Genomic DNA, 13,092 nt, shown 5'->3' on the forward strand with positions numbered 1-13,092 from the left:
TCGTGCACATTAAAAGGGAATTGCCGTAACCAGTCTGGCTCAGTGGATAGAGCATCGGCCTGCGGACTCGAGGGTCCCGGGTTCGATTCCAGTCAAGGGCATGTACCTTGGTTGCGGGCACATCCCCAGTGGGAAGCGTGTAGGGGGGCAGCTGATTGATGTTTCTCTCTCATCGATGTTTCTAACTCTCTATCCCTCTCCCTTCCTCTCTGTAAAAAATCAGTAAAATATATATTTTTTAAAAAAGGGAATTAGCAAACTGGCCACCTGTCGATTCTATGAGGAAAGGGGCTCTCTCCTCCCTCCTGTCAGGGTCCAGGGTGCAGGAGAATGGGGTTCCTGGCTGGCAAGCCACTGACAGCAAGCTATCCAACAGCAGATTCTGTGAGGAATAGGGCTCCCTCCTTTCTACTGTCAGGGTCTGGTTTGAAGGTCGGCCATGCCCCCTGTTGGGCCAGACCCAGAGTTCCACCACGCCGTGGCCTCCACCTCAGCAACCCAGGACTGACTGCTGCTGGGTGTTCCTGGTGCTCTGAGGGTGGGTTCTGCCCTCAGGCCACACAGGAAACAGCTGGGGAGGGCGTAGCCCTTGGCAAAATGACCCAGGATTCAGTGGGTCCACCCTCCGAGGGTGGGTTCCTGCCTCAAACCCCGCCCTCACAGGAAACAGCTCTGGAAAACAGCTCAGGGGAAGGCGCAGCCATTGCCAAGACAACCCCTGCAGGACTGACTTCCTTCCGCTTGGTCGCGGCAGTTCAGGTTGTGATGAACACCACCCATGATTTTTATATAAGTAGATAAAAGCCTAAGTGACAATTACAACTGAACGACCAATCAACCAGTTGCTATGATGCGCATTGACCACCAGGGGGCAGACACTCAAAGCAGGAGCTGGCCCCTGGTGGTCAGTGCGCTCCCACAGTGAAAGCACTGCTCAGCTGACCGAACCATCCCAGTGGCCCACCAGCCTGGCAGCAGCCACTCACTCCCTCATTAGTCCTACAGGTCCAATATCCGGAGAACAGATCAGACACCGATGGACCAGCACCACCAGCCTCCTGGAAGTAGGCCTCGGGTACTGCACTGCTTCCCCTCCCTAGACACTCCGCAAGGAAGAAACAATATAAAAGCGGCCACCAGATGGCTCCCGACAACCAGCACAAATGTCAGTGGGATGAATCCAGATCCCAGGCCAACAAGGGTGTCCCACCTGCCAGAGGGCTGATCATGTCCCACATACCCACCTCACACCCCCACCCCCCTCGGGAACCCACCTGTGCATGAATTTGTGCACTGGGCCTCTAGTATATACTAATTATATACCATGATCAAGTTAGATTTATCCCAGGTATAAAAATCTGTTTCAACATTTGAAAGTAATTAATGAAATTCATGACATCAAAAGGTCAAAGGAAAAAGATCATGCATCTGTATCAATAGGTACAGAAAAAGCATTTGACAAAACTCAACATCCATTTGGACATTCCCCGAAGGGCTTCCACACTGTGAAAGGGCGCAGTCCGGGCTGAGAGACTCCACTCCACGCACACGCGCACACACACACACACACACACCCCCTCCCCCTCCCCCCAGTGCATGAATTTCATGCACCAGGCTTCTAGTAATTGATAAAAGACAAATGTGTACAATTTACAGCATTTCAGCAGAAAGTTCTACGTATTAATGGTAACAATAAATTACATGTTACTTACCCATAAGTAATATGTGAACTGAAGTGCAAAAATAGCAATGCCTTCGTTATCAAAGGATCCAGCTACTGACCGAGAAATGTAACCTGGTACAATAGCAATGAAACAAGCAGCTAAAAGTCCTGCTCCTTGGTTCCAAAGTTCTCTGGTAAGCAGGAAAGTAGATATAGAGGTAAGGCCGCTAAAAGTTGGTGCAAGGAATACACATACATCTCTTATGTGAACTGTTATGTTCAATGTATTTAAAATCCAGTGGATAAGGCCAGCTGTTATCATCAACCCTGGGTAAACCTAGGAAGAAAAAAATAGAAAATTTAATTACATATAAAATGAGGTAGCTGAAAACACTAACATAAGTTCTTTATTATTACATATTGTTTATAGTAAGTTTGAGAATATCTCAAAACAGTTTTCCTTCCTCACATACTTCAAAACTAAATGTACTTTTGTACTGGATACAAATAAAAAGCTCATATATGGAGAGATACATATTTAAATTAATTTTAAAAAGATCATATAGAATAATTATTAACACTAAAAATGTTTTCCAATGGAAAACTGTGGGTAACTTATTAATCCCACTATTTTTTCATTGTAAAACAGGGTCCTAGTCTAACTTGCCTTGAGGTTTAGGGTTTTAACCATGCTCTAATTTTGCCCATATTTGTGTGTGTATAAAGGAATGAGAAAAGGAGAGAAAATGAAGTAATGTACAGGATTCTTTCCTTCTTTCAAAGACAAGATTTGAAAACTACACAATTCTAGCTAGGAAATGAAGGACGAATCAATCACTTTGTGAATTCAAAGACCATATTTGGGACTCCTAGAAGGTTGAGCATTTTTTCTACCACTTAAAATAGCTGCTGTACTCTTCATCCTCACTCTAAACATGGAACATAAAACATCAAGAAGATTCAAAGTAAAGTAAAAAGGACATTTTTTTAGCTATTCATTAGTGATTAAAATGTGTATTTACATTTCCATCCTTCACTAAACCCTAAAAGGTTCTTTTCTCTATCACAAAAGCTACAAAGAATGTCATAAATTTCCTTTCCTAGCTAATACTATTTAAAATAGCAAATTCCCAAGGTCTTTAACCCACTCTCTTGCTTTTTCTCCATCACTTATCACTATTTCACATACTTCTTATTTTACGTATTTAATATATTGTCTATTAACTAAAACACCCTCACAAAAATATAAGCTTCAGAAGAGCAGGAACATTTTCCCCAGCACCCAAAACAATGATTGGCACAAAATGGATATTCAATACCTTCTGAATGAGCAGAAGAATGGAATAAAGGAAGAGGGGGGAAAGTGTGGCAATCATCATCATCATTCTTAAAAATTAAAATTTTACTTCATTTCATAAATGTCAGGTTCCAGAGTATGATTTTGTCAGCTGTATTCAATGAACATGAAAATAAATTTGAAAATGCCTCTAAAGGTAAGTTAATATATTCATGATAATATGGCAGACTGAGCTGACAAACCAAATACTGATTAAAAATACAAAAAACCCCTAACCAAACAACAAAATCCCACAACAAAAAAGGGGGGCATATTTAAGCTTTTAAAAAGGGTAACCCTCCAGATGCAAAAAAAATAAAGAGAAAGTTCAAAGTAGGAATCCAAAGAGGACCACACCAAGACACATCATCATTAAAATGCCAAGAGCAAAAGACAAAGAGAGAATCTTAAAAGCAGCAAGAGAAAGAGACTCAATTACCTACAAGGGAATACCCATACGACTGTCAGCTGATTTCTCAAAGAAACTTTGCAGGCCAGAAGGGAATGGCAAGAAATATTCAAAGTGATGAATACCAAGAACCTATAACCAAGATTACTTTATCCAGCAAAGCTATCATTCAGAATTGAAGGTCAGATAAAGAGCTTCACAGATAAGGAAAAGCTAAAGGAGTTCATCACCACTAAACCAGTATTATACGGAATGCTGAAAGGTATCCTTTAAGAAGAGGAAGAAGAAAAAGGTAAAGATACAAATTGTGAACAACAAACATGCATCTATCAACAAGTGAATCTAAGAATCAAGTGAATAAATAATCTGATGTACAGAATGAACTGGTGATTATAATGAATCAGGGACATAGAAAGGGAATGGACTGACTATTCTTGGGGGGGTAAGGGGAATGGGAGATGCGGGAAGAGACTGGACAAAAATCGTGCACCTATGGATGAGGACAGTGGGTGGGGAGTGAGGGCGGAGGGTGGGGCAGGAACTGGGAGGAGGGGAGTTATGGGGGGGAAAAAAAAAGAGGAACAAATGTAATCTGAACAATAAAGATTTAATAAAAAAAAAAAAAGAAAGAAAGAAGCTAGACAAAAAGGATAAAAAAAAAAATACAAAAAACCCCTAACCAAACAACAAAACCCCACAACAAAAAAGGGGGGCATATTTAAGCTTTTAAAAAGGGGAACCCTCCAGGTGCAAAAAAAATAAAGAGAAAGTTCAAAGTAGGTACTAATGTCATGTGACCCCAAAAGAAGATGGGGGGGAAAGACACTCCAGGTCTAATATATACCTTAAGGACTAGAAGTTGGAGTATTATTGCTCAATACAGCTATCAGAGAAAAGGCCTACTCCCAGAACAAAGCCAAGGCCTATTTGGTGAAACTAGACAAATTCTTCTCACTCATTAAGGGAAGCAGTAAGAAACGTTTTGCCTTACGGTATATCCAAAGCCTTGAATAGAAACACGAGAAATAAGAAACTCATTCATCACGTGTGAATATGGGTTCCACATTTATAACAATTTTAGGTATATGAAACTTCAAGCTAACAAATGATCTTTTAAAAAGTACCCTTAAAAAAGTAAAACCCCTAAGGGCTCCAGCAAAGGCAAAAGAAAAAGATTATTATAAGAATAGTCCCAAATACCAGGATACCAAGAGTCTTAGAAAACAAGCCTCCAGTGAGGATAAATTTAAGATATAAAGTTAAACACAACAGGAAACAAACTAAGGCATTAAATACTAATATAATAAAGTGTGTGACAAGAAATGGAGCTAATAACCATCTACCATATCTCTTACCATTCAATATCTTTCTAATTTGCCCTGGAAACCATCATGACTACTCTCCTTGTATCTTTATCTCTATTTACATCCAGGATAAGAAGATGCCTCAAATTGTAAACACAACATCTTGTTATCACAGAAAACATATTCTTTCCAAACACAAAGGGAGCCTTTATAAAATTTGCCAACTCGTAGGCCACGAATCAAGTCTCAATAAGTTTTAAAGGAATGAAAATACAGAATTTTTCCCTAAACGAAATATATCTGATTTTTTCCTCAATGAAATATATTTGAAATATAAATCAAAACAAGATAACAGGAAATCCTCTTACACTCAAAAGTTAAATACAATTCTAAATAACCCATGAAGTAGAATAAATGACAATGAAAATACTATAAAGACTATAAAAGCAAACTTATGCAATGTAGCTAAAACACTGATTAGTGGGGAGTTTATAGCTTTAACATGAATATATTAATAACAAAATAAGTTTGGAAATTATTGGCCAAATGTTATCAGAAAGTCAGAATAAACAAAAATGTGTGAGGAAGAAAATAAATACAAATTAATACAATCAAGACAAATATTTAATAGAAATCTATAATAATAAAAGCATAACATGCTAATTAGACAAGACGTCCTTCCGGACAACCTTCCAGATGAAGCCGGGGTTGCGAGGGAAGCCCGGGTTCCTGCCAGCAGCCGGAGGAAAGCCCGGGTCCAGGGTGCCTTCCGGCAACCAGAGGGAAGCCAGTGCCGGTAGCCGGGGGAAGGAAGGCCTACTCTTGCACGAATTTCATGCATCGGGCCTCTAGTAATCAATAAAGTCAAAGTTTCTTTGGGTTAAGAAATCTGATAAAATTGATAAACTTCTGACAAAAAAAAAACAAAACAAACCCAAACTAAACATATATGTCTCCCCAATAGGTGACTTATCTTTCACTTTTTCTTCAATATTCTTCTTTCATCCCAAATACTAAAAATATTTTCCCTTACATCATCTTCTAAATATAATAATTCCCCATAAACTATGATCGATACTCAATTACCTAGAGTAATTTAAGGCAGATTTGAAACAAATAACCTGCACCGAGGATGCACAGTAAGTAACAAGAGACCCCTTCATAGCCTTCACCATTTGTCAGAAATAGTGGTAGTGTGAGATAACCCCAAAATGTGTGTGTGTGTGTGTGTGTGTGTGTGTGTGTGTGTTTGGGGGGGAGGGGGGGAGCAGATATTATCAAGAGATTTAAAAAATTAAACACTGGTCAATCAGCCAAATCCTATATAATAAAAGCCCAGCAACTGAAACAGCGGAATGACCACAACGACCAGAGACCAGAACTACCACGGCTCCTCACCCCAGCCGGCTGCCCATAGTGAGCGGTTAGGGGCGATTAGTCAGGTAGAGTGCTTAGGGAAATCAGGCAGGCAGAGGCGCTTAGGGGCGATCAGGCAGGTAGGCAAGTGGTTAGGGGAGATCAGGCAGGCAGGCGAGTGGTTAGGGACTATTAGGCAGGCAGGCGAGTGGTTAGGGACTATCAGGCAAGCAGGCAGAGGCGGTTAGGGGCCAGCGGTCCTGGATTACGTGAGGGATGTCCGATTGCCGGTTTAGGCCCAATCCACAGGGATCCTGGATTTCGAGAGGATGCAGGCCGGGCTGAGGAATTCCAAACCCCCCCCACACACACACGAATTTTGTGCACCAGGCCTCTAGTAAAACTATATTAGTTAACTATACAAAGCTTTCGAGAATCCTCATCTTAGCAGCTTATGATTTACTCAAATAACTATAAAATTTTATGATATGAACAAAAATAACTGCAAATATACTTACAGTACCACCTACTATTCTTCCTAGTGGATACCATGCTCTTTCATCAAACCAATTTAAAAATTCATAGAACCCATGAGAGGCAAGATGATGTGTTGATCTATAGTTAAACCTAGAGAAAACAGGAAAAAAAAATGTTACAAAACTGCTTGTTAGAAAGAAACAGCTCTATATTATACTTTAAATATAAGTGTCTTTATAGTTAATTCCATGGCTACATAAATATATCTTTTATAACAATTTTCCTCAAACTTGAGTAACAAATTATTTTCCAAGAAATCAGCTCATTCCTCTAATATACCTAACTAAAAAGCAAAGTGCCCCCCACCCCCCGCCCCAATGACTACCAACCCAGTTATGCTCTATGTCTATAAAACTACTAATGCTCAAATTAACATTTGGCCATTGCTTCAGGTACAAAAGGTAGACAGCTGCACTTGAATTTAAAAAACAGGGTGAGAGTACATAAAATTCACCAAATGGTCAAAGAGATTTCAATGGCTCTCAAAAAATTAAGAACTACAGGCAGAAGATAGCATCAAAGTGAACAGAGCACATTTGACATAGTCACCTCCAATCTTACAACCCTAAAATTACTGGCTAAATATATCACAACAGCACTAAAGCTATAAGATTAAACTATAATAGTACTGTATAGTAGCAATAGAAGACATAAGACTAATGGGAAGAAATGAAATTGAAGAAACCACAGCAGAAGTAAACTGCAAACCATGTTTCATTTAAAGCAGGTTATGGGTAGCAAGAGAGAATCCTTTACAAATCCTTAGAGTAATGGCATTAGGAACGCCAGCCAGGCAGCTGGTGGATCCTCTTCCCCTACCATTGCCAAGCAAGGAAGTATCTGCACTACATATGTTGACAAGTAAATCAAAAAGCAGAACAGTGCTGGACAGAAAGAACATGAAAAGGAAATCCTCATATCCAATATTAGTTTGATATAGCCTTCCCAGCATCAAGTCACAACTCTCTTTCCCACAATCACTAGATGTAATAATTTAGACAGGCTTGATCAAATACAAAAAGAAATAATAAAAAAGCACACACTTAAAAATCAAACATTTGAGAAAAGTGAGCAACATAAAAGCTAAGTATCAAAATCAACTATTGGAAGAAAACTAATACCATAGGAAACAGAAATAAGAATATCATCAGAAGTCAAAGAAGCTACAGTGGCCTGAAAGGAAGTATAACTTAGAGGTTAAGAGTACAGATGTTAGAATCATACTGCCTGGGCTTGAATTTTAGTTCTACACTTTACTAGTTGTGTGACCTTGGTTGGGCAAAATGACTTATGTTCTCTATGTTCTAGTTTCTTCATCTGTAAAAGAGGGATAGGATGAGTAAACAATATAATGTCTCTAAAGCACTTGAAGGCTACTGCTACTATTATTACTTTGTGCATATTAAAAGGGAATTAATTAGAGAAAATATTTTAATATTGCTATTTGCCTTTATAATAGAAGTGTCAGAGATTAAAGGAAATTAGTAAAATACATATAAAAATCTTCCTCCTGTAAGAGCCTGGGGCGCGCCACAGGAACCAGAGTCAAGTCCCTGCCCATCCATGTGCACCTCGAAATCGCACGAGACCCAGACCCAGCTGGTCCCATCCCCGTCAAGCCCTGCTGGGTGGGGGGGCGTGGCCTCAGGTCGCCAGGCCTGGTGCTGGGGCAGGGCCTGAGGTCCCCTATCAAGCCCTGCCGGATGGGGGACGTGGCCTGAGATCCCGTCAAGCCCTGCTGGGCAGGGGGTGCGGCCTCAGTTCCCCTGCCCCCGGCCCAGCACCACCCACCCTCAGGTCCCTACTGATTGCTCATTAAGGCTCATTACAGGAACTCGGCCTCTGCTGTGGGTGCAGCCATCTTGACAGTTATGGGGTGATGGTCAATTTGCATGTTCCCCCTTTATTAGATAAGATTAGAGGCCCAGTGCATGAATTAGTGCACCAGTGGGGTCCCTCAGCCTGGCCTGCAGGATCGAGCCAAAACTGGCTCTCTGACATCCCCCGAGGGGTCCTGGATTGCGAGAGGGCACAGGCCAAGCCGAGGGACCCCCAATGGTGCACGATTGGAGCTGGAGAGGGACGCGGGGAGTTGGCCAGCTGGGGAGAAATCACAGGAGGACTCCAGGGCATGTCTGGCCCGTCTCAATCAGTCCTGATTGGCTGGACCCCAGCAGCAAGCTAACCTACAGGAGCGTCTGCCCCTGGTGGTCAGTGTACCTCATAGCAAGCAGTTGAGCGGCCTTAGCATATCATTAGCATATTATGCTTTGATTGGTTGACTGGATGACTGGACGACTAGACACTTAGCACATTAGGCTTTTATTATATAGGATAAAGACCTATGATAAATGAACTGTATGTTTTTTCAAGTGTCAAAAATGATTGTCAAGACAAACAAAATGAAAAATATACTAAATAGTAAAAAGTTCAAAAAGGAAAATCAAGTATTTTCAGAACTGACATCAGCAAGATGGCATAGGAGACACCAGTTTTCATCCCACCCACCAAAAAAAAAAAAAAAAAAAAAAAGAAGAAGAAGAAGAAAGGAAATAGACAGCTATCCATGAAGGAAAATATCCCTGGGAAAGCTCAAGAATACATTGAAGATCCTAAAGCAGCACAATGAAGCACAAAATGGAGAATAACCATGCAGAAAGGATTACTAGGGAATCAGGCTTAGCTGAGACATTGGAGAAAGGTAGAAACAAAGAAGAGAGGAGGCTATCAATACCAGCCATGTGGGTAGGTGCCAAGAGAGCCCCCAGTGGCTTTTTCCTGGGAGGTCCTAGGTAGGTTTTGATACTGAGGATCTAAATAGCCCCCATGACAGCCATAGATTCCCTGAAGCTTTCACAAAAGAGAACCCCAGTGTTTACTGATGCTCCCTCATATTCACTGCAGCATAGCCAAGACATGGAAATAACATAAGTGTCCATTGATAGATGAATAAAGAAAATGTGGTGTGTACACACACACAGAGGAATATTATTCTATCATAAAAAAAGAAGGAAATCTTGTCATTTATGACAACAAGGATGAACCTTGAAGATACTATGCTAAGTGAAATAAGTTAGAAAATGACAAATATTGTATATGTGGAATCTAACAAAACAAACAAACTCATACAGAGAACAGATTGGGGGTTGCCAGAGGTGGGGGTAGGCAATGTGCAAAATGGGTAAAGATAATCAAAAGATACAAAATTCCAGTTATATGATAAATAAGTCCTTGGGGTGTAATTTATAGTATGGTGACTATAGTTAACAACACTGCACTGTATGTTTGAAAGTTGCTAAGAAATCTTAAGGTTCTCATCATAAGAAAAAATAATTTGTAACTAAGGTGTGGTGATGGATGTTAACTAACTTGTAATCATTTTGCAATATACACATATATCAAATCATTCTGGTGTGCTCCTAAAACTATTACATTGGTATATGTTAATTATATCTCAATGGAAAAGATACCCCCCCAAAGTTTATAACTGGGGGGAAAATAATATAAAACAAATAAAAAAGGCATTTGGATTAACCACACAACTATTCTCTCTTTACAATAAACCAACAATTTTGTCTGGTGGGCCACAAAAATTTTTTTAAATATGCAATACCTGACTAGTTAGTTAGGGACACTGACCTCTTTCCTTTAGATTTTTGAATTAAAAAATGACAACAGCAAACACAATGGCTGTCTGATGTAAATGAATCAAAATTATACCTATCTGTTGTCAGGTTGACAAAATATGTAATATATACTAGTACATATATCCTATATAATAAGAGGCTAATATGCAAATCGACCGAACGGCAGAACGACCAGTTGCTATGATGTGCACTGACCACCGGGGGAAGACAATGCAGGAGCTGCCCCCTGGTGGTCAATGCACTCCCACAGGGAGAATGCCACTCAGCCAGAAGCCGGGCTCACTGCTGGCAAGAGCAGCGGCGGTGGCAGGAGCCTCTCACGCCTCCATAGCAGTGCTAAGGATGTACGACTGTAGGCCCAGGGAGCAGGCCTAAGCCGTCAGTTGGACATTCCCCAAGAGCTCCCGGACTGCAAGAGGGCCCAGGCTGGGCTGAGGGCCCCACTAAGTGCACACATTTCATGCATCAAGCCTCTATTATATATATATTTGTGTGTTGTGCCGCAAAATTTTTGTAATTAAGTTTGTTTGCCACGAGATTAAAAAGGTTGAAAATCACTGCAGTAAACAACTGAAATATGAATGTATCTATCCATCTTGAGTTTTAGCTTCTCATTGAGCAATTCTGGCTTGTTTTTCTCTCAGCTCATCATTCCATCTATATGGAAACCCACTACATTACCATTCATTTTATTCTGCCTTCTTTATGCAGTGGTCTAAAACTTGAATTCTTGAAGGAGCCTTCTCTAATATTCCATCCTTCCCATCATGCTGAAACCTCTACTCTGTTAGTTCATTTCACAATGTAATAGTGATTTTTGTATCCATGGAGATTTATCATATAGTTTCTGGCACTTCATTCATGAGGCTCAATTAATGTTTACTTAATTCTCTTTTTTGGCACACTAGTAATGAATAGTAACACTGACTTAAATTTTTTGTCCTCTACTCCCTTCTTCATTAAAGTAAAGCAACTGTGTGTACAAAGTAGTCTTCAATTTTAGCATATCCAATTTACATATTAAAAAACATTTAAATAGCTGCGGGAGTATTATAGACAAAACAAGATGAACCATAAATTGATACCAGTTTAAGCTGAATGAAGTATATACAGAAGCTCATTATAGTATTAGCTCTACTTCTGTGCATGCTAGAAATTTTCCATGATACTATATGTATGTAGTTTACATATACACACACACGAATTAAATAATTGTATAGACAAATTATCCTATCTAATAATAGACAAACATGGTAATTAACCGTAACTTCGCTACCCTTCCATTGGCTAATCAGCGAGATATGCAAATTAACTGCCAATCAAGATGGCGGCCGGCAGCCACGCAGCTGAAGCAAACATGAGGCTTGGTTGCCCCAGCAATGGAGGAAGCCAAGGTTCCCCGCCTGCAGCCCAGATCTGAGCTCCGGATGGAACAATGTTGCAATTATAGAAGCTAAACAAACCCCAGTACCTGCTTTCAGCCGCCAGTGGACTCAGAGCTTAGAGAGCCAGTGATGGCAACAGAGTTTCAATCATAGAATCTAAACAAACCCAGATACCTGCTTTCAGCCAACCACAGCCTCAGAGCTGGCAACAGCTCTCAGCTCCAGTGACAGCTATAGAAGGTAAATAAATCCCACAAAAAAAAAAAAAAAAAAAAAAAAAAAAGAGCCTTGGAGCTTCAGTCACCCGCCAGCCTGAAAATGGCCCTCAGCCCCTTACCCAGACTGGCCAGGCACCCCAGTGGGGACCCCACCCTGAAGGGGGTGTGACCAGCTGCAAACAGCCATCAGCCCGTCATCCAGGCTGGCCAGGCACCCCAGTGGGGACCCCCACCCTGAAGGGGGTGTGACCAGCTGCAAACAGCCATCAGCCCCTCACCCAGGCTGGCCAGGCACCCAAGCGGGACCCCCACCCTGATCCGGGACACCCTTCAGGGCAAACCAGCCGGCCCCCACCCGTGCACCAGGCCTCTATCCTATATAGTAAAAAGGTAATATGCAAACTGACCCTAACAGCAGAAAGACTGGGAATGACTGGTCACTATGACACACACTGACCACCAGGGGGCAGACGCTCGATGCAGGAGCTGCCCTCTGGTGGTCAGTGCGTCCTCAAAGGGGGGAGCTCTGCTCAGCCACAAGCTAGGCTGATGGCTGCCTGTACAGCAGTGGTGGTGGGAGCCTCTCCTGCCTCCTCAGCAGCACTAAGGATGTCCGACTGCAGCTTAGGCCTGCTACTCGCTGGCAAGTGGACATCCCCCGAGGGCTGCCGGGCTGCCAGAGGGATATCTGATTGCCATCTTAGGCCCAATCCCCCGGGGAGCAGGCCTAAGCCAGCAAGTGGTCACCCCCGAGGGGTCCCAGACTATGAAAGGGCACAGCCGGGCTGAGGGACCTCCTACCCCCGAGTACACAAATTTTTGTGCACCGGGCCTCTAGTATATACATAAACTTCATTATGGAAAATTCCACACACACAATAATTCTCGTACACACAAATTACAGTTTTCCCCAAATAAAACTAGGTAAACTGAGAAATGATGTATTAAAGATTAGGAGTCACCAATAAAACTAAAATAAAAGAGAAACACACAAGTGGTAAAATAACAGCTATCTTAAAATAGTTTGAGAACATTACCAGATTTTTACCTATCTCTTTTATTAATATTGTCAGAGCAATTTTCGGTATTTTAACTTCAACAAAATGATTTGTATGGAAACAAGTGTGGCAAAAAGATGATTAATTATTAAATACAACAGATGGTAGATATGAGATTGATTGTGGTCTTCTGTATTTTTGGTTTGACATTTTCATAGTAATTTTTCAAAAATAAGTGC

At 41.3% G+C, this 13,092-nt stretch overlaps 1 protein-coding gene across 1 annotated transcript in view; it reads right to left on the reverse strand.

Moving 5' to 3' along the window:
• STT3B (STT3 oligosaccharyltransferase complex catalytic subunit B) overlaps positions 1-13,092 on the reverse strand; it is a 79,742-nt gene that overhangs the window by 39,461 nt on the left and 27,189 nt on the right. The window contains exons 2-3 of the mRNA XM_070391822.1: positions 6,587-6,695; positions 1,713-2,000 (exon numbers count right to left, since the gene is read on the reverse strand). Of these exons, the coding sequence (XP_070247923.1) occupies positions 1,713-2,000; positions 6,587-6,695 (397 nt within the window). The remainder of the gene's footprint in view (positions 1-1,712; positions 2,001-6,586; positions 6,696-13,092) is intronic.

This window comes from Myotis yumanensis, unplaced genomic scaffold (genome assembly GCF_028538775.1).
Source record: "Myotis yumanensis isolate MYYU_CA2020_CCGP unplaced genomic scaffold, mMyoYum1.0.hap1 SCAF_14, whole genome shotgun sequence".
NCBI classification, from domain to species: domain Eukaryota; kingdom Metazoa; phylum Chordata; class Mammalia; order Chiroptera; family Vespertilionidae; genus Myotis; species Myotis yumanensis.